Genomic DNA, 21,642 nt, shown 5'->3' with positions numbered 1-21,642 from the left:
AGGGTGTATGTTCCGTTCTATAAATGAGTCACGTCTGTGGATTGTGTTCTTCTCTTTATACAAATGTCAATTTTTACATGAACGACTGGGCTGCATGGTGGAGTAGTGGTCAGCACTTTTGCCTCACAGTGAGAAACCCTGGTTTGAATCCCAGCTGGGAGACTTTCGTGTTGTCCTCATTCACATGTGGGTTTTCTCTGGCTTCCTCCCACAGTCCAGAAACAGGCTGATAGTTCAGAATAACCCCACTTTGGACTTTTTTAAAAAGGTGATCAACTTATTGTTGGGTTATTTTAATTCAGAAAAAAGAAAAGAAAAACCACAAATTGGGTTAAAGTGAACACAAAAATATTGCATTGCTCCAAAAGAGTAACCCCAAAATACTGTGATGTGAGTGATGGACTGAAACTGTCCAGGATGAACCTTCACCCTTAAGCAGCTGGGATAGGCTCCAGCAACCCCTGACCCTGAATAGGAACAGTTTGTTTAGAAAATGGATTTATCCACTTTATCTTTTGTTTTTAATTTTTCTTTTTTATTTCTGTAAGTTTGGATTCACAGCTGGATACGATAACAGAAACACTTTTTTTTATGTGTCTATTTTTGGAGTTTTTTTTATTTCGTTTGGACTCAAATGGCCTTCCATACATCACGTCTGTTCATTCTAAGCAGAAGATCGGCTGGCTTTGAGCCTCCGCGGGGAAACACTGCCCCCACCTGTCCGTCCTCCCCCACAGCAGGCGCATATCCGCCTTTAGACCAAGATGACGTCCAGCAGCAGGTACCGGAGCCGCGCGCCTCGTTCGGGTAAGCACCCCCCTGTCAGGTGCCCCTCACGCCTTCCTCACACATGTGGTGAATGAGTCCCCGGTCCGTGCGCGGGCACGTGCACTAATCCGGGCCTGACGTGTTCTGTGCTTTCTTCCGGCCGCGCGGACACTGCTGCGGTCCGCGCCTCGCGCCTCCTGGAATCCGGCCGAATCCGCAGATGATGGGGAGGTAAGGCTCGCGCAGCGTGTGCGTGTGGGGGTGGGGGGTTACAAATGAACGAATGAACCTGCCATCGTGCTCGACTGCAGCCTTTGTTGTAGCGGCGCGTGCGGGCAGGCTCTCAGCTGTTTGTGCGCACGCGGGTCCTCCACGCGCGCCCAGCTGTGGACATCTGTAGGATCCATTCAGGCAGATGAAGCGTGGACCTGCTGGAGTTTGAGTCCAACATGCAGTCCGCCCCCAGCCCCCCAGGCCTGAAGCATTCAGCATTCAGATGAAGGAATGACCTCATTCTGGATATTTTCACTAAGACCTGCAAACTTTGACAGAACCGCTGTAAACAACAGAACCCTGAAGAAATAGTGGAAACATATTTTGACATTTGTGATCAGCTGATTGATCACATCTGTAAACATCTTTGTGTTCATGCAGCCGAAAGCTCTGCTGACGCAGAAACGGAAAACATTGGCTGCATATTCAGACCAACACATGGACACAGTCACAGGAAGTCCCTTCCACCTTTTCTCCATAGGAAAGGACCGGTTCTGGTTCTGGTTCCACTGCTTTCTGGAGATGACGTCTTTGTGTTCTTCACTCGGGTTCTCCTGTCCATGTCTGATTATCAGCCCATAGAATGAAGGAAATCCCTGATTCCAGTTTTCTGAAACACCGGAACAACGATCCCAAAGTCAGAAAACACGACGTCAGTCATCTGGACCAGTTCGGTTTTAAAACGTTCAATCCGGTGATGCAACTGAACTAAAGAGGTTCTTCAGTTCGGACCACTTTAGAGAGTCAGTAGGAGGTGCAGATGTTCTGGTTCTGCATCATCCGTCCCACATCCCAGTCCTTGGGTCTGGGAAGATGGTCCATGTGAAACCAAACCATCTCAGAGAAAGACTGAGTGCACAGCAGATGTTTACTAAGATGACTAAATCCAGTGAAGCTGTGACAGAAGCTAGTAGCTACGTTGTGGCTTTGGAAACGGCCCAACGTAGCGAGACCTTAAGTGACAGGGGGGTTTATAAAAACAGTAAATGCTGAAAGTAGCTGACATTGTTTGTCCAGAGCAACAGAAAGTCTGTCAATTGATACAATTACCAGAGGAATAGAAGATCTGGACAGCAACCTCTGGGAAAACATCTGGAGGTTCTGCTTAACTGTGCAAATGACACTTGGTCATTAAAGTCATTAAAAACAACTTTTTTTTTAATCTTTTTTTTTCCACCAAAATTGGTTCCCAGTCTAATGTGGAGTTCCTAATCTGGCCCTGTTACAAAAACTTTGAGGACCCTTGAGCTAAAGAGCTAAAGTGAATGGAGACGCCTCAGTAAAAACACCCCTTGTGGTCACTTGGTGAACTGCACCAAACTGTAGTGATGGACTTTTTCGTTTTGTTTTTTATTATTTTTTTTTAATTTGCAAAATTCAACCATAACAAATAGAACAAAAACGTAATTATTTATTTTAATTTCTTTCAAAGACAAAAATTGGAGACAAAACCAGACAAATCCTGTTGGAAATTTTTGGACAGTAAATATTCCTGCATGAAGAAAATGGTATTTAAAGGCTAAACTCACGTCAGGGTTTGGTCCTTTTCCCACCACAATGAACTCACGTTTATTTGAAATATTACCTCATAAAAATTATTTCTTTTACTAAAAACAAGTCAGAGGGAAACTCGGAGGAAACTGGGCGCAGCGACGCTTCGTCTGCAGCGCAGAGACGGAGGAATCCCCGCTTTCCTGCAGTTTCAAACGCACCACATTTGGCTGCTTTTGTGTGGGTGACACTTTCAAGCGCTTCCCTGGACGGAAATGTCAATACACAAACACACACAGACTCACAAACACACACACAGACTCACAGACACACACACAGACTCACAGACACACACACAGACTCACACAGACTCACAAACACACACACAGACTCACAAACACACACACAGACTCACAAACACACACACAGACTCACACACAGACTCACAAACACACACACAGACTCACACTCCTTCTGGTGGATTTAATTTTCTGCTCCACATTAAATCCAACGTTAAAAGCTTTGCTGCTTCCCACAAAAACATGGAATGCATTCGGGGGTGGGGGGGTGGGGGGGGGGGTGGAGCTCCCGTTTTCTCCGTTTTACATGATTCAAATGCCCCCACCCCCCACCCCCCGCTACTACACCCGCCCCATGCATTCTGAATCCTGCTGAGACCCTTGGGATCGCTTCCCTCCTGTCCTCCATCTGCCTCGTCAGTGAAAGGAATCATGGGAAATGACCTACTAACACAGCACCCCCCACCCACCCCCTCTCTGCCGTGTTTGTTTGTTTGTTTGTTTGTTTTCAGGATAAAGAATATGTCGGCTTTGCGACTCTGCCCAACCAGCTGCACAGGAAGTCGGTCAAAAAAGGCTTCGACTTCACGCTCTTGGTGGCAGGTGAGTGTGTGTGTGTGATTTTGTGTGTGTGTGTGTGTGTGCACAGGTGTGTGATGACATCATCACCGTCTGGTCGACCATTTGTTTGTTTATTTGGCAGGAACGTTGCACGTTACAATGCGTCTCTGCAAATGTACCAGAGGTGGCCAACAGGCCCTAAAAACGACATGACAACAGCAACAACAACAACACAACACAGACATACACAACAGTTAATGTAACGACATTATGAAAGGAAACAAATGCTCTATAAATATAAATGAGCAACAGGAACAATAGTAACAGGTAATAAATATGAACCAGAACAACAACGTACACCTATGAGCTAGAAATTACGGTGGATACGGTTGGATACACGTGCGCGCGCGCGCACGCACACACACACAATGAATGAAAGAAGGCCGGTCCGCTGAAGCAATATTCAATACTGTCCTCCTTTTATTAGATCAGGAGAAAGAAGAATACACAGCTTTCGTTGAGTTTTCCCCTACTGGACTGATTTAGCACCCGATCCGATGATTTTTCAAAATAAAAGATAGTTCAGACTAATAATGAAAGGATTGATAAACACAGACACCGATCCATGTAGCGATCAGACCATTCATTCTTTGTCTGTGTGTGTGCGTGCGCGCGCGTGTGTTGGGGACTTCACGTGCATGTGTGAGGGGAGGGAGCGGAAGAAATGAGAGCAACGCGCGTGCAGCGACAGAGAGGGTTGGGAGGGAGGAGTGTGCCTACATATTGTGTGTGTAAGGAGAATCGTCATAGAGAAAGTTTCTGGCAACACTGCTGCTAGCTTCTCTTGTAGCAATAACATGCTCCCTCCACAGCTCACTGTGACATTACCTTCTGTTGAGTAGTTAGCCGCTCAGCCCAGTGGACATTTCAGAATAAAAGCACTTCAATTGCTGCTTTACTTCCGTTGTGAGTTAAAGTGTTGCGAGGTAAGTTAATGTGTTGTGTTTTGACCCTTCTGGGCCATGAGTTAATGTCTTGTGTTGTGAGTTAATGTGTTGTGTTGTGAGTTAACGTGTTGTGTGTAAAGTTAATGTGTTGTGTTGTGAGTTGTTGTGTTGTGAGTTAATTTGTTGTGTTGTGAGTTAATGTGTTGTGTTGTGAGTTAATGTTTTGTGTTGTGAGTTAATGTGTTGTGTTGTGAGTCAATGTGTTGTGTTGTGAGTCAATGTGTTGTGTTGTGAGTCAATGTGTTGTGTTGTGAGTTATTGTGTTGTGTTGTGAGTTAATGTGTTGTGTTGTGAGTTAATGTGTTGTGTTGTGAGTTAATGTGTTGTGTTGTGAGTTAATGTGTTGCGTGTAAAGTTAACGTGTTGTGTGTAAAGTTAATGTGTTGTGTTGTGACCCTTCTGGGCCACCGTAAGAAATTGACTCTGTGAACAACAACAACAACACTATTAATAAACAAACAAAGCATTGATTGAAATATGAGCAGATTTTTAGTGGAGAGATGCTGCAGAGACAGAAAACTGATAGTTTGAAGAATGAAAGCAGCAGAACAGATTCTGTTCTGCCGTCATTAAAGCAGGTGATGTGACGGCAGAAACACAATCACTAAAATACTAAAACAACAACACAAATACACAATCCTCACAATGATACGCTGATAGACTGTGACTGTTGATCCACAAACATCAATCACAAAAAAGTAAAAAACTCCTGACACAATATATAGAAAAGTGAAACGAGGATAGCAAACAGAAAATAAGAAACTGAACAGAAATTCTGCAAACCTCTAACAAAATAAAAGCTTCTAAGAAAGAAAAAAAATGAATAAAGGCTGAACAAATGCAGAATGTACTGAAGATATTTATGGAAACAGGAATAAAAATCAGTCAAAATTAGTAGTTGATTAATTAACGTGAAAAAAAAATGAAGGAAAAAAGGAAAAGGAAAAGGAAAAAAACTCAAATGTTTTTTGTGTTGAATTAGTTTATAATATAAATAGAGATTATTTCACTAAACTGCATTTTTATTTTGTGTCAGACGCTTCAACAAAAGTGATAAAACTGAAGGCGGACACACGCGCACACACACACACACACACACACACAAGCACACACACACCTTCCTCTCCATCTTCTGTGAAATTGTGTGTTTTTGTGTTCAGACTTTAAAGGAAGGAAACGCTTCACACTCAGAGTGAGAATGCAGCTCTAAGCTCAGAGAGGAATAAACTCAAATCTCTACATTTTTAATGATCCGTTTAGCTTCTTTTTTTCATTCCAGAGGCTTAAATCTTTCAAACATATTCATTTATTATTTATGGCAGACTTCTGCCATATATAGGGTTGGTCTTAAGTTAGAACAGGAGGTAATGTTGCTTAAATTAAACGTTTCATTGTATTTTTGCAGACTAACTCACTAAATCAACAGTTTGACACCCCACTGTAGCCAAATGTTGTAGATACCTTCAACAAAATCAATATTTCTGATCTCTGCAGGCGAGGCGGGTTTGGGGAAATCCACACTGGTCAACAGCCTCTTCCTCACCGACTTGTACAAGGAGAGGAAGCTGCTGAACGCTGAGGGTGAGGGCGGAGTCTAGCCGACCGCCGCTTTGTTTCCTCGTCTTTTAATTCGCTCTAATGTTCGCCGCTCGTTTCCGCCCGTGAAGAGCGCATCAAACAGACGGTGGAGATCACCAAGCGCACGGTGGACATCGAGGAGAAGGGCGTGAAGCTGAAGCTCACCATCGTGGACACCCCCGGCGTTGGAGACGCCGTCAACAACACGCAGTGGTGAGACGGAGGCCTGCCTCTGACAGCCGGCGCTTTACTTTGAAAATCCTCCCACAGGAATGGAAAATTCTTTTTAGTTAAAAATGAGGTTGTACTTTTGATTAAAAAAAAAACTTTGTTTTTTTGAATTAGTATTCCTTGCCATAAACATTAAACTGAGTTGATGTAGTGTTTTAAAAAGTTCAAACTTTAGCAGCAGAGCTTCGTCTTTACTGACTGCAGTCTCAGGGAGGACACTCTACCACAAGGCCACTGAGCTGGTGGGCAGACGTAGAACAGTTGGCTGTTGACCTTTCTGATCAGAAGATTGCCGGTTCGGTTCCCACGCCCAACAACCCTTGTGCCTGTGTGTGGAAGGGTTGTTGGGCAAGACCCGGACGCCCACGTTGCTCCTGGTGGTGATCGGTTGGCGCCAGTGTTCGGCAGCGGAGCCACCATCAGTGTGTGAATGTGTGTGACCCCACTCCCAACATTAAAGTGCCTTGGATGGCACAAGGGTTGCAGGAAGGTAGAATATATTAGTATACTCCATTTACCAGTTCTCATTTACACTGATGACCTGTACCAGTTAATGATGTTTTTGGACCGTGGCCCTAAAAGTTCATTTTGTTGCCGTTTATTTTAAGACGGTCTGAATCTCAAGCAACAGACCGACAGAAAGACGTGGTTGTTCTCGTTGGCAGCTGGAGGCCGGTCACAGACTATATCGACCAGCAGTTCGAGCAGTACTTCAGGGACGAGAGCGGCCTGAACAGGAAGAACATCCAGGACAACAGAGTCCACTGCTGTCTGTACTTCATCTCCCCGTTTGGACAGGGGTAACTCAAACACGCTCTCGCGCCCCTTTGTACCCTCACACGACCTCACCCGACTTCTCCTGCAGGCTTCGTCCGATCGACGTGGAGTTCATGAAGGCCCTCCAGGATAAAGCCAATGTGGTTCCAGTCATCGCCAAAGCCGACTGCCTCACTCCCCTGGAGATAAAAAAACTCAAAGAGCGGGTAAGACCGCAAAGAGGGGCAGGTGTTGGACTCTGCTCTGCCTCTGAAGGCAGGAGGACACTGACCTACATCGGCTAAACGTACCATCTGATCGCTCTTTCAGGTCAGGGAGGAGATCGATAAGTACGGCATCAAGATATATCAGTTTCCTGACTGTGACTCAGATGAAGACGAGGAGTCCAAGCAGCAAGACAGAGAGCTGAAGGTCAGATTTGTTCTAAGTGGCTGACTCTAAAAGACTGAGTGGGTTTCAGTTGTGGGGGAGCCGCTGCAGTGAGGTTCCCCAGACCTCCCACTCCCAGTTGTGGCTCCTACTGAGAGAAACCGAAGCATTCCTGCGGGACGATATCTCCTGCATGCCCAGAATCTGACACTGTGGCCTCCCATAAGAGGTCTGAGCCACCCTAAGAAAGAAGCTCATTGGTCACCTGGTTCTGTGATGTCTTACAATTCACAGCCCAAGGACCAAGGTGAGGGTAGGAGGTGAGAGCCTTGCTTGACCACTGCAGACCTGCACTGGTCCATTGGTCAAACCACTCCAGCGATCACTCTGGGTCCGAACCTGATGAGGCCAAAAGCAGCACATCTGCTACAGACACGCTGCCAAATCCAAAGACTTCCTCAGTTTGGCTACACCAGAAAAAAAATGTACATGAACATTTTCTCTCTCCAGGTCCACTGAGTGGTCTACAGCCTTGATATTTTTTGCGGGCCCCGTAGAGGTTTGTCGATTTTTCACTCGTGTCCACCCATAAGGACAGTTGGGACAAAGGCTTTATTGGGGCACCCGAAAGGGTAACGTGGTCAAACACCATCTTCAAGTTGAAAACAACACGTGTGAAACAGATGTACCACATCCTTTAGAGGTTCCAGTGTGGCAGAGAAGGTCCAGTAATGGTTCCTCCAGAACAGAGCAGGTCCTGCTGCTGATTCCACCCCCAAAAACACCAGCTGCTCCAAACTGAACTGTAAAAACATGGATGACAAAGACGGTCTTGGTTTATGTGTTTCAGTCCTGCGGAAACATCTGACATTCGTGGGTTTTTCTGTTTTTCAGGAGAGCATCCCATTTGCCGTGATCGGCGGGAACACAGTGATTGAGGTTCGAGGTCAGAGAGTGAGAGGGCGTCTGTACCCGTGGGGCGTGGTGGAGGGTAAGACTCAGGACCGAACGCCGCCTGGCTCGGCCTTCGTGCCCGGTACCGCTGTGATGTGGATCTCCTGCTGTTTTCAGTGGAAAACCCGTCCCACTGCGACTTCGTCAAGCTGAGGAACATGCTGATAAGAACGCACATGCACGACCTGAAGGACACCACCAACGACCTCCACTACGAGAACTACCGAGCTCAGGCCATCCAGAACATGACCAGGTCTGCACGGGGCAACACTCGCCAATCATTTTATTCCTGGAGAACAAATTACAGCAAAAAGTCAATTAAAGTCAATCAGGAAACACATGGGGCACAATTTAGGAGATCAACCAAACGCCCGCCTTATTGCCCCCAATCACCTGGATCAGGTGACTTCAGTCCGTCCGAGTCCGACGTTGTCTAAAGCAGCGATAACTGGAAAACAGGCGGATTGGTTCTGTAGATCCAAGCGGGAACATTTCCACTTCCTTCTTCAGGCTGGTTGGAAAATAGGAAGTGAAGCCAGAGCACTTCTCTTTGTCCCCACTAGGTGGTTTGGTTTTATTAACACTCTGTTAGCATTCACTGCATTTGAAAACGGCCCAACAGATAAAATGTTTTTACTTTGGCTTCAACCCTTTTATCTCTTCCTGTTTGGAAGTCAGATACTTTTATTTTGAAGTTAATTTACCTGATTGATGCAATGAGTTGTATTGTAAATCATAATAACAGCTTTATATATATTAATTAAAGTCTAAATCGTTTATTCTGAAAAGTTCAAGCGTGCTGTATTCAACATTTTTTCTATTGTAAAAGATTTCGTTTCTTTTTTTCATCCAGTTTTTTTATGACTTAGAAAGTGTAAATCATTTGTAGTTGCCTACGTTTCACAGATTCATTTCTTCAATTATTAAGCCAAATGTTATTTTGGATCAGACAAACTGTAAAGCTTTAAATGTTCTGAGTTCAGCAGAACCCGATCAGAACCGGAGAACCATCAGGAGCAGATGAAGGTTTAGATCAGAGGTTTTTGGAGAAGGTCTCAGCCACAATGTTGTTTTTTTCTTTTGATTGTTTTGTAAAAATAATCAGAAAGGTTTAGGTTGCATAACTGCTGGTGTGTGAGTTTCAGCAGGACTCTATAGCGCCCCCTGCTGGCCGCCGGGGTTCTCAACCAGTTTTGTCTAAAAAAAAAAGGGGGAATGTTTCTTCGTCTTCATGACCTTTAACGGAAAACCGCTCACCCTGAAGTCTGAGACTGACCCCCCCCCCCCCTCCCCCAATGTTCTCACCCTGCAGTAAGATGAATGCAGACAAACGGGTTGAGAGTCCGATTCCCATCCTGCCACTGTCCACGCCAGACGCGGAGACCGAGAAGCTCATCAAGATGAAGGATGAGGAGGTGAGTCGAAACGCCGCAGGTGTGTGAGAGACGCCGCCGGGCGGCTGACGTCTGCTTTTCTGCGCAGCTGCGGAGGATGCAGCAGATGCTTCAGAAGATGCAGCAGCAGATGCACGAGCAGGACCTGTGACCTGTGACCTCCTCGGGGACCGAACCGCTCCCGCCTGCGCACCGACGAACCCACCAATGACGAACCCACCGATGATGGCATGCTTTCATTTTTACGCAGTCTTTAGCCAAGAGAGTCTTGTCAGGCAATAGAGAGTAGCTTAGCGCACAAGAAGCCAACATTCTGTTTTCTACTTGAGGCGTTGCAGAGGAACGAAGCCGCACTTCTGTATTGTCCCGCTGTAAACGTACACAAAATGAGGAAAATGCTCAGAAATGAATGTGCCAATATCAAACTTTCAACAATTATTTATGCCTGCTGAGAAAATTCAATATCTTATTTCATTTGTGGAGCTTTTTAGGTACAAAGAGACAAGAACACATTTTTTCTTCTTCTAAGCTTTTACATTTTTGCAAACGTGTCCCTAAAAATCACAGCCGTAAGGTCAACTTTACACAACAGCTCTAGTTTTCACTTTTAGACTCCTCAAAGGTGAAGAAGTTATTAGTCAAAGACACAAAAAGCAGATCTTTCCGTCACTTTTTTGTAGTTTCTGAAGTTTCCAGGATTTCTAAGCATCCTAATCACAAAAGCTTTTTTATCCACTTTGCATGAAGGGAAAAAATGACAAGAGAGGCACGACGGAGGTGGAGTCCTGATATGGGACTGAACTGAATGCATGGTTTTATCACCGTTCTGAGAAACTAAAGCGTCCATAGAATCATTTTAAAGCAGGAGGCCTGCTGTGGCAGTGCTGCAGTTTGGCTTTTACTTAAGGATGCAGATCATCTTTTAGTTTAAGTGAACGTCCGTTTTCTCCTGTTCCATCCGTCTGGATTAAAGTAAAATAAAAAATCTTTACTGAGAAAATCTGTAATATCCAACTTATCAGCAAAACATCAATCATTTTTTATTTCTGAACATTACCTTAATTGTGTTTGTAAAAGGTTCAGAGCAGAGATGTAGTAGTTTGTGGACTATTTATCCCACAATAAAAAACTGAAAGTTTGCATTTTGGTTGAATGATAATAAAATAATCAGAATAATAAATGGATGTGCTGCTTTGTTGTCTTCTTTTATCTGTTTTGCTTATTGTGTTCGGATTTGGTCATTTTTTTTAACCTTTACATGACGTAATTTTCAAAAATTTTAAAAACTCCATATTTAGTTTTGTCTGAATAGGATAAAAAAAAACATTTATGCATGCAAGAATAAAAAAAAGTGGCAAGTTTTATTTAGTTTAAATGATTTTGTGTTTCTAACAGATCAAATACACAGACAATAGTTTTTGATAATTATAGAAAACGTTAACTGGGTTGAACACTGAGGTATAGCATTACATCATCTGCATAGAATTGGACTTCTTTGCTGTGGCGCCTGATAACTGACCTTAAACACTGCAGGTTCATGTGTCGGAAAATTGAACCATTTCCCTTTTGGAAACATTTGCCTGAGTGTAGTCCAAACAAACAAATCTCTGTCATTCATTCTGGTTTACAACTTTAGTTTTTCTGCTTTCTTCTGCTGAAATCTTTACATTTCTTTTGTGATTTTGGAGGGGGGGGGTCCATGTTCAGTTCCACTGTGGGACAGTTCTGTGGATGCAGATCTGTCCGCGTCAGGACGGTGCGTAGTCGTGGTTGGGGGGTGGGAACAGGTTCTCAGAGCAGCTGGGAACGGCCCTGCACCCCCCCCTTCCCGCCACTGCTGTGAATGTTTTTCCACAGAAAGGGGGGGCGTCTCCGGGATCCGTCCTGACAGGACCGTGAACATGCCGCGGCTCGGCGCCGTCCCCTCAGCGCGTCAGTGAGCGGTCGGACTCGGGGCCACAGCCGCACGCCGGGATGGAGCGCAGCGACGGCGGCGACCATGACAGCGGCTCCCCGCAGAACACGATGTGGAAGCAGATCCAAGCCCGCGCGAAGCCGCTGCTGCTCAGCCCCAAGCTGGGCAACCGAGACCCGGACGAGCGCAGGGAGCGCAGCGGCTGGGTGTTCCGGAAGATCAAGCGCCGGGACCACGCCGCTCTGGACCGGGTCATCTCGTCGTCGCAGCCCGACCTGCTGTCCGCCGCTCAGGTGGAGGCGGAGGAGGAGGCGCCGCTCTGCGGCACAGCGCCCGGTGGCGGCGGCGCTCCGGCCCGGGAGAAGCTGCACTCCTCCGTTAGACGCAGGTCCGCCGCGGGCGGGAAGAAGCCCACGGTGGCGCAGCTGGTGCAGTCCCACCACAAGAGCTGCTCCGTGGGCTCCGCAAACCTCGAACTGTCCGAGCCTGCGAGCGGCGGCGCGGCGGCCGCTGCAGCGGCGGAGGCGGCGCGGGAGCGCGCCGGGCCGGTGAGTCTGGTCCCGGTACGGTTCGGTTGGGTTTGGATGAGAAGCTCCGGGGCGGTAAACTCCTGAAAACAATCTATAAGCACGTGCGTAAAAGAAACAGTGATTTTAGGAAAGAAAAAATATTAAAACCAGTTGGAAAGATGTTGGAGTCTCAGACATCCATCATCCATCCATCCATCCTTCCTGAAAGGAACAGGATCGTTAGGTCTGAGGAACATCTGAGAATTGATGAACTCAGATTTGGACTTTTTACTGTCACTTTCCTCTCATTGGTCATATGATGGGTTTGTCATCTAAGACCCCACAGAACCCACATGTGGTCCCAGAATCAAGTTCCAGTAAAACCAACAACAGGATCTGACCTCCATGATTCCAAAGTCTGGATTCTTTTTATAGTAAAGAAGAATAAAAATGATTTGAAATTTTGGCTCAAAAAAAACAAACGTGTTCAGAACTTTTTGGGTCGTTGGTCCTTGACCTGAGGAGGACCGGCGTGAAGAGGGAACTTAGCCTTCCGTAGGATTAGGAATGCGAGTAGCGATTGATTAGTGATCAGAAAAGTGTGCCTGAAAAAAAAGTCTTTGGCGATGAGGTCTTGGGATGAAGTGAGATCAAAGGTGAATAAACATCCAGGTGAAATCCGGGCTGATGAGAAGTCCAAAGTGCAGAGAGAGAGAAAAGCATTCACGAATTTAGAGGTGAACATCTGATTCTGATTGGCTGAGAGGAAAGGCGGGAAATCTCGCTGTTGGTTCAGAGTGAAGGCCTAACTGATGATGGCGACGCAACAACACAATGTAGCTGGAAGTGAGGTAGATCTCAGGAAAGCTCCACTTAAACATGGCAGCATTGGTATTCGTGTACCAATCAGTGACGTGCAGACGAGTTTAACGTTTTAACACAGGAGATGACGCGCAACGAACACCGATTTACCTCAAAGTCCGTTTTTCCCCGCTGTTTTTATCTTTATTGATTCTATAAAGTTAGCAGACATTAAACCTCATGAACCCCATAGAATAGCAAACATTTTATTTCAAGAAAATAATTGATTTTCAAAAACAAGAGCTGAATGTTTCCATGGAAACTAGGACAACTGGAGCGTAGCGAACTGCCAGAGATGGTGGGAAATGTTCTTTGACGGACACCAACAAAGTTGAGTGGTTGATGTGTGATTGTACCTTCATATAAAATAACATTCAAGATGAAAATGCTTAATTAGCGTTTTTGGGAATCTGACATCACAAAAGCAGCAATTGATCACTTTTTGATGTGGAAGCAGAACAAATGGATGAAATGTTCTTCTCAAACTTCAGCCTCAGTTTTTTTTTTTTTAGATAAAATAATCTCAGCAAAGGAAAAAAATAAAAATAAAAGAAGTTTGTGGAAAAATATCAGCACGGAAACTTAAAATGAATATTTGCTGAATGTTTTGAATCTGTAAACCGTCCAAGGCGGAACCCCAACCTTCACCCACCACTGGGATAGGGATAGGCTCCAGCAACTCCCAAAGGGAGTGGGCAGGTTTGGATGATTCATCCTGGGGTCAGAAGGTCACATTGTGGTTTGCTAACACAGCCTCTAAAACAGCTGAAGACACCAGAGACGTTGAACTTGGTTGGACCCGTTCTGGTCAACTTTTTAGCTAAAGGTCTTTATTTGGGGGGAAAAAAGACTGAAAGCCTTTTTTTTTTGCTGCTATCAGATTACACAGCTGTCAATCCTGAAGGATTATGGGTAGGGAAAGTTCAAATGTTGATCATCTGAGCAGAGATGACATCCTGACTGTCAGGAATGACGGTTCCTCCTGAGTTTAGTTCTGGTCCGGTTGGTCTCTCATGTCTGCGGCTCAGACACCGAAAGGGTTCAAAAGAGCAGCAGAAAACGACCGCGGGAGTCGTTTTTGTCCTGAAGGAGGGAATTGTTGGAGGATCGGAGTTACTTTTGTTTACAGCTGCAGCTGAAAGCAAAAAAAAAAATCAGACCGACAAACAAAGATGGAGTCGTTGCAGCTGCCATCTGCTCCCCGGTTTCTGCTGCACACGGACTAGTTTTTTCAGCCGTGTAGGAGTACCGTCAAGGGAGACGAGGATGTGGTTCTGATTAGACCCAGATGATCTACTCCTGTTAGTGGGAGAGCAGACTTACATAACTCTGCCTCCTGACTGACAGAAGAGCAGAAATCCTCAAACACAAAGGCGGTGAAACTGAAGAACCAGCTGCAGACCTCAGTGATTGGTCCACAGGCTCCCCGTCATTGGTTCCTGTGGTTCAGCGACAGCACTTTTTCAAACTGTTTGGACATTTCTGGAATGGCTGGACAGTCAGACTTTGTCCTCCATGAAGGTAACGGGCCGACAGCCAATCAGCTTTCTCCTGCTTTTCACAGCAATGTTGAGGAACCAGCTTAGTGTGATGTCAAGACACACTTGTGGGTCATTTTCCTGATGGAGGACATATGTCAAGAAAATTAAGCTTAAAAAATGTATTTCTGAGGATTTCTTTATTCAAGTCATGAATCAGAAGTAGACGAAAAAAATGGTGTTCAGAGAAAATCGTATCTGCGACATAGAAAATATGTTGGAGGGGCCACAAGCTCTCAGCGGCAGGGAGGGGAAGGGGGGCGGGGTTGCCCTAGGCTAATGTCTCTGCCCACAACCGCAGGGATGAATTTTTATTTTTACACACCTCCTGCTGCTCTGCAGAAACTATGTCCTAAAAAAACAACATCATCATCATGAAAAGACCACTGGGAACGCTGTGGAAACAGATCAGAGGGAGACTTTAACCCTTGTGCTATCCTATGGGGTCCAGATGACCCCCCCTTCCATTGACGTGTTCTTCCTACCATGACAAAGGTGGATAAAGGTGGAATGATTTCATGTAATCCATGGACACCAGTGAAGATCACAAATCATTGAAGAAAAAAGGTTCAGAGCACTGTCTAGTGGGTCTAGATGACCCAACTCCCAATGTTAAAGTGCCTAGGATAGAACAAGGGTTAAACACGGCAGACTTTCATCTTTTTGAGAACGCCTTTCAAAGTATTCCCACAAGTTTTTTGTTTTTTTTTACTTAATGTAAAATAACACATGGACCATCAGTAAAAACACAATGAACTGGGTCTTTTTTTATATGAATGAGGACGATAAAGTGATGAATCTGACAGCAAACGGACCGCTTGTGTTTACTGGATGCAGGAGAAATGTGGGATTTCCTGCTGTGGGTGATGGTGATTGGATATTGAACTCAGGACAGTGAGAAATGTTGATCAACCTCACATCCTCCAACTTTCAGTTTGAAACCAAACCACAAACTGAGTGAAGCTCTGAGGAAGGTCACCTGTTGGACTGGCCGTCCTTTTTAATGCACGTTTATTCTTGTTCAAGCAAATTCAAAGTTCAAATAAAGAAACTTTATGGAAAAAAAGTTTGATTTCATTTGAACTTAAATAGCTAAAACAAGTTAAAACCATTTAACTAACCAACTAAATTTAATTATTTACAGTATATTTTATAAACTCAAAGCAAAAATAAACACTTAAATACAGTTTTTTTAAATCAATGCTGGTATTTAGGTTTTCTTCAGCTCTTTTGTAGAATATCAACCCAACATGCAGCATTTCAGTCAACATTTTTAAGATTGTTCAACTTTTCACTGCGTTTCCACTCTTTGGTTAATTTAACATCAAACTGTTCAGTTGGTGTTTTTCTGTTGTTCACAGTTTATGAGTCTCAGATGAAACTACAAGCAAACGTCACGACGTTTTTCCATAAACAAACTGAACAGAAGAAGAAAACAGCTCAAGTCGGACGGACCTGAACCAAACTGAACTGAACTGAACTGAACTGAACTGCAGGCAGAGCCTTGAATTCTGCTTTAGGGTCGTTACCAAACGGGGAGCAGCTGTGGAGACCCAAAACCAAATCAGGTGTGAAGAAGACACCTTTGGTTGAATAAAGCAACAAGTCCTGACTGAAGCTTATGGCCTTTTCCACGTTTCAGGCGCCATCAGAAGGAGGTGAAGTCAGTTAGTCCTCCATGTTCACATCATCTACAGAAAAACACGGTTGGATAAAAAAAAAACCTGTTTCTGAATATTTATCAACTGAATCCATGAATTTGGAAATCATTCAAGCAATCAAAGCAAAAATAATAATAAGATGAAACAGACAAACAGCAGGGAAAAAAATACATATATATCTATATCTAGATTATATATACATACACATATATACATTCATGCATTTTTATTTATACATAGATCTATCTATCCATCTATATATACATATGGATATATTTATGTAGATGTAAACTTTATAAAAAAATACATATATGAACATTTTTCAAACTCAATGCATGGCAGTCTTTACAGTCTTTACTGGATCCGTAAAGCTAGGTTCACATCCGGCACGGAAACAAGTGTCCAAGCGACCACTTTCAATGAAAAGTCTATGTAGACACACGTATATGTTTGTTTCGGGCTCACTTATTCACATGTCACTAAGTCTGTAACCCTTGTTCTATCTTAGATGACCCCCCCCCCCCCCCCCCCCCCCCCCCCCCTTCCATTAACGTGTTCTCCCTACCATGACAAAGCTGGATAAAGGTGGAAAGATTTCATGTAATCCATGGACACCAGTGAAGATCACAAATCATTGAAGAAAAAAGGTTCAGAGCACTGTCTAGTGGGTCTAGATGACCCAACTCCCAATGTTAAAGTACCTTGGATAGCACAAGGGTTACAAACGTTTTTGGACTCTGTCGCTTCCCAATCTGTAACGGCTACCCGATCCGTCCATTTTATGGTCAGGGTATGTCTTCGGATGTCAATTACATCTTAAAATTAACTAACCTCTTAAAATGTTTAGAATAAGGAAAAAATACTCCTCCCCCAGGGGAGGGGTCAAATGCGGAGAACAAATTTCACACACCTAGAAGCATGGGACTTTAACTTTAACGTTGATTGTATGCTAACATTTTTGTTTACATATTGACAACAACAAAAAAATGAAAGAAAAAAGAAGTGCAATCTTGCTAAAGACTGCAAATGTTTTCTTCTTCTTCTGTTTTGTTTGACGGCAGTTTGCTCCCCAAGTAAGAGGATACAGCACCCCTTACTGACATTTATTAACTCAGTTAACACAAACACGTCATGACCGGCATAAGCGGCTGCAGCAGCCCAGGACATCTCCTCAGAGTTAAATAAGATCACTTTTTCTCTTTTCCTGTTGCCAAGACATAAAAAATCAAAACGATCGGAGAGAATGGCTCCAAGATGCGTGATAGAATGGCTGTCATTCTGTCTCGCATCTTCGAGATTTTCATGGTCTGCAATGACAACAACCTACAGTAATACAGTGTTGCATTTGGGCAGCTTTTTATTTTATTTTTCAGAGCTGTAATCCTGACGGTGGACGCTCTCCATTGCTGAGGAAAATATAAATTCATGAGTTAATCGACAGTCGTAACGGAGGCAGAACTGTTGGAAAATGTTACCAGTGGCTGATCTTTATTTCTTTTTGATGTTTTGATAATGAAATACTGTACAAGGTTTACAATCTTGAAAAAACAAAAGTACTAAATGTCACAATGTTGGTTAGATAGACTTAGTGGAAGTGGCTTCATATTTGCGCATTCGTGGACGGATCAGGTAGCCGTTACGGTTTGGGTAGTAATCTGAATCATTTGAACTTTGACCAATAAGGGACTCAACTTTGGTAGTGATGTATGAGTACGGTCCTTTTTAATTCACTGATGTACCAACCGTTTAAAAATAATCAATCATAAAGGAGAAAATATCAATTACGGTTTATGCTGGAATTATATCACACCAAGTCTTTCGTGTATCGGAATAAAGCATTAAAAAAAAAGTCTGTAGCAAGATATACAAGATTTGCTCTGTTATGACATTTCACACCCAGCCTCTTCCAACTGCAGGTGGCAGACATGCGCTTGTATCAGGTAGCAACGGTCTAAAGTGAAACCCACATGCTAAACGCACATTCAAGAACGCACCACACACGCTCTGTGTGTATGTGGCATGATGGCTACATGCGTGAAAATGCATCTACGTCCGCTAAAGCATTTTACAGTCAGAGTATGTCTTCAGATGTTAGTAACAAAAAACAACAAATACAGTAAACCCTTGTTTTTCGCGGGGGTTACGTTCCAAAAAGAACCCGTGATAGGCAAAATCCGTGAAGTAGAAACCTCTATTTTTTTTAACAAGTATTATACAATTAAAAACTCTTGAAAAGAAAGAACAAACCATTTAACAGGCTCAAGCATTTGTTTCACAAATAAAAGTACTTTAGAAATGTTTTTTTCCCCCACAAACAACTTCTGTACTGTCAAATAATAATTTTAATCATCAATGTGAACAGAAGGCTTCAAATCGCGGAGGTTAGCCCCGCCCACCGCGACCCGAGAGTAATTGGATTAAACAGGAGAAAATTTAAAATGATTATGAAAAAAATACAAAGTACAGTCGGACTAATAGTGACTCAGGTGTATTTCACTGCTCTTCACTGAACCGCTGCATCCTGACTCCGCTCTGCAGTGTTTTCTTCTTTTGAAGCCCGCGGTGCAGCTGTGTTTGTTCGGGAGAAGAACATAGTGATTGACAGTTGTTGTCGCTCTTTTTTCTATGGGTTTTAGAGAAACTCAAAATTGCAAGAGAATTTGCACGTACGTAATGTAAATTTGGCAAGCTGTTTTACGTACATGAACATATTAAACTGCAACGTTATTGACTCACAGGTAGAGAAGAAGCGGAGTGACTTTTTAGCCAATCAGAATGCAGAACACAATGCACGATGCAAATCCGTGAAGTAGCGAAACCGTGAAAAGCAAACCGTGTTATAGCGAGGGATTACTGTATACACACAAACATCCAACAAAAATAATTAACATAAAGTTTATCCTCAAATACAAGAGGGGTTTATATAAACATGCACCTCGCATGTCAGAAGATTTACAACTCATTATTATGAAAGTAAAATCTGCCTGAAACAAGAGGCCTTCAGCTCCTTTAGCGGAAAAAAAGAAGTTTTTCACAGAGACTTCTGTGAAATTTCCAGGGCACTGGATTGGGGCACTGTGGAATAAGACACCCAGAAAAAAATGGCAAAAGCCCGATCTACTTTAGTGCAGTACGTAGTGAGTAATAAAGAGGGATTTCAGTCAGAAACCAGAGTGCCCTCCAAGCGCTTTCATTCCTTTCATTCTTTGAACGCTTAGAGGAGGAGTCTGCAGACATTCTTCCTCTCTTCCAGCAAAGCCTGCATTCCACCTCAGCGCTGCATGTCTGCACCTGCATGTCTGACACGACTTATGATTACGTAGAGTTCAAACTCAAAACCTTTATTTACTTTTAATGACTTCCTTTTTTGTTCTAAATGGCAAAACTGAAAATAAAAACAGTTTATTTGTGCCTATGCTTTTTGGATATTACTTTAAACAGACCACATGCATGAAAAAAGAAGGTTACGACTCAGTCGCTCGGTTAGCATGGCGCTTGCGCGGTTCTAAGGTTCGCTCACTCAGTTCCTGAAAACACTCGCTCAGTTATCTTTGCGCTCGTTCAATTACTGGCAGCCATGAAACACTATACCTGATCTAGTGTCGAGGAAAGTTTAGCTTTGAGTTTGTACAAAATGTTATAGATCAGCGCGGACTGATTAGTGAGTAGTTTTGTCAGATTTAGCCAACTTTTATAATATTATTTTATTACCTTTGTTGTAGAATTTACTACAAAACTGCAGAATTTCTTGATACAGTAGATTGGGCGGGGTTGACCATTGAAGGTTCCTTGATGGGTGTGGCTAACTTTGCAGTATTTCTAACCATGTCTATACAACAGTTAGATTTAAAAACATTTATGTTTCCCTCTTATATTCAGCCTCTAAATCCGAATGCATTTAAAATATACTTAGTTAATTTTGACACAAAGGTGATAAAAATGCTGCTAACATTAGAAAAGTCACCTAAATTTGACAAAACTATTAGTTAATTTTTATTTGCTGAAATTTTACCTTTGTTTGTATTTACGGCTGGACACTTGGTGCAAATGTTTGGTGGGAGGTCCAGCTGGTAGTTCTTTAGGACTTTGGTATCTCTATTTGTAACCAGAGCAGCGTCATCTGCGTATTTTGCAAGTGGCATTTTCTAATTTCTGCAAATTATGTTGTTAGTGTACACTGAAAACAGAATGGGGGACAGAACACAGCCCTGAGGGATCCCTGTTTTTAAAGTATTGGATCTAAAAGGATTGAAAAACACATGTAGTTTTTTTTTTTTCATAAAATCAATGTGGGGCAGACCTGGAGGCCTGACCTGGTCTACTAATTTTTACAGAGAGAAAAAATTGATGAAAAGTCCATAAATCAAATACTTGTTGGTGGATTTAAGTCACTTTGTTTACACTTTGTTTTTTTAAACACATCTGCTGGATTGGTAATCATTGATAGTTACTGTGACAGCTTTAGGTGATAACAGGTTGATTAACTGCTTGCTTGGATCAGCAGAAGTGGGACGCTCTGGCTTAGTTTATTGCTGGTAAATCAAACCATCAACCTCTGGGATCACAGGTGCTTGGACAAAGAAATGAACGTGACAAAGCTGTGATTGTGAATCAAGTTTGTAGAAAGAAAACAAAAATGTCTGATGGAGAAGAGAAGGAAATCCCAATGTGCAGCCTTTGAAATGGGATGGTAATCTCACAAAGCATCAGTTGTGTCTGCAGACCCTTAAGTGCTTGAAAATGCTGGGGGGGGAGGGGCTCAGATTGTAATCAAGGAAGTCTTTAGTTTGTGTTGAGACCTGGAAAATCTCAAACTCATTTGTGGAGACAGGAACGGTCGAGATATAAAGTCTGCTGCTTCCTGTTTCCCAATCAGACATTAACTAACATTTGTACATGAGGAAGTTTCCTAACATGAATGTTAATCAGAGCATCAGAAATAAATGTTTAAAGACTTCAGCGTGATAGAACATTAAAACAAACGCAATTCCATGAAAACAAACTGATCTGACAAAAACACAAACAGACCAAGTTCAGGAAAGGACCTCCCACTACCAAGACATGGCAATAAACTCTGAAAATTCTTTACAGTAATCAAGAAATCACATTTAAAGTGTTGGAATCAGTTTGAAAGAGAAAAGAAACAGTTGTGTAATCTGATAATGCTGGCCGGCGTGATTTTTTTAAGGCGAGTTTAAATCCCGGACAAGACCCCAATCTTGATTTTCCCATTTTAAATTTAAAATGTACGTTTATCAGCAACAATTTAAAGTAAAACCACAACGTGAACCAAACTGAAAACAGCCTTGTGTACAAAAAAGAAACTTTGAAGTTAACACTTTTTTTTGTTTGGCTTCCAAGCCCTTCTTCTTTAAGTGATTGGTGGATGGTAGACCAATGAAAAGATAGAGTGGGACTATCGGAAGACTAGCTGATTATGTGTTTTTTATTTTTAT

The 21,642-nt window shown here is 43.2% G+C and overlaps 2 protein-coding genes across 8 annotated transcripts in view; both read left to right on the top strand.

Annotated features, from left to right (window-relative positions):
* The first annotated feature begins 688 nt into the window (after positions 1 to 688).
* On the top strand, positions 689 to 10,886 carry LOC101166318 (septin-5). The gene is made up of 12 exons (XM_004074468.4): positions 689 to 807; positions 989 to 999; positions 3,344 to 3,434; positions 5,894 to 5,980; positions 6,067 to 6,190; positions 6,874 to 7,008; positions 7,074 to 7,191; positions 7,295 to 7,396; positions 8,249 to 8,345; positions 8,426 to 8,561; positions 9,621 to 9,723; positions 9,791 to 10,886. Exons 1-12 carry the CDS (start codon positions 765 to 767, stop codon positions 9,851 to 9,853), a joined length of 1,110 nt encoding a protein of 369 aa, XP_004074516.1. The 5' UTR covers positions 689 to 764; the 3' UTR covers positions 9,854 to 10,886.
* Positions 10,887 to 10,991: 105 nt separating this feature from the next.
* Positions 10,992 to 21,642, top strand: part of LOC101161253 (multiple C2 and transmembrane domain-containing protein 1) — a 34,529-nt gene continuing 23,878 nt past the window's right edge. For all 7 annotated transcript variants that reach the window (XM_023960561.1, XM_023960560.1, XM_023960559.1 and 4 more), the window contains exon 1: positions 10,992 to 12,165. In XM_023960561.1, coding sequence (XP_023816329.1) covers positions 11,677 to 12,165 — 489 coding nt within the window. In that variant the 5' untranslated portion in view covers positions 10,992 to 11,676. The remainder of the gene's footprint in view (positions 12,166 to 21,642) is intronic.

The sequence above is a fragment of the Oryzias latipes genome, chromosome 12 (assembly GCF_002234675.1).
Source record: "Oryzias latipes chromosome 12, ASM223467v1".
Lineage (NCBI taxonomy): Eukaryota > Metazoa > Chordata > Actinopteri > Beloniformes > Adrianichthyidae > Oryzias > Oryzias latipes.
The sequence above is the reverse complement of the archived record's forward strand: the minus strand, read 5'-3'. Positions and strand labels throughout refer to the sequence as shown.

Coding starts and splice junctions, on each gene's coding strand:
- LOC101166318 (XM_004074468.4), top strand. CDS start 765: ATGACGTCCAGCAGCAGGTACCGGAGCCGCGCGCCTCGTTCGG. Junction 5,981..6,066: donor GAAGCTGCTGAACGCTGAGG/GTGAGGGCGGAG, acceptor CCGCCCGTGAAG/AGCGCATCAAACAGACGGTG. Junction 8,562..9,620: donor GCCATCCAGAACATGACCAG/GTCTGCACGGGG, acceptor CTCACCCTGCAG/TAAGATGAATGCAGACAAAC.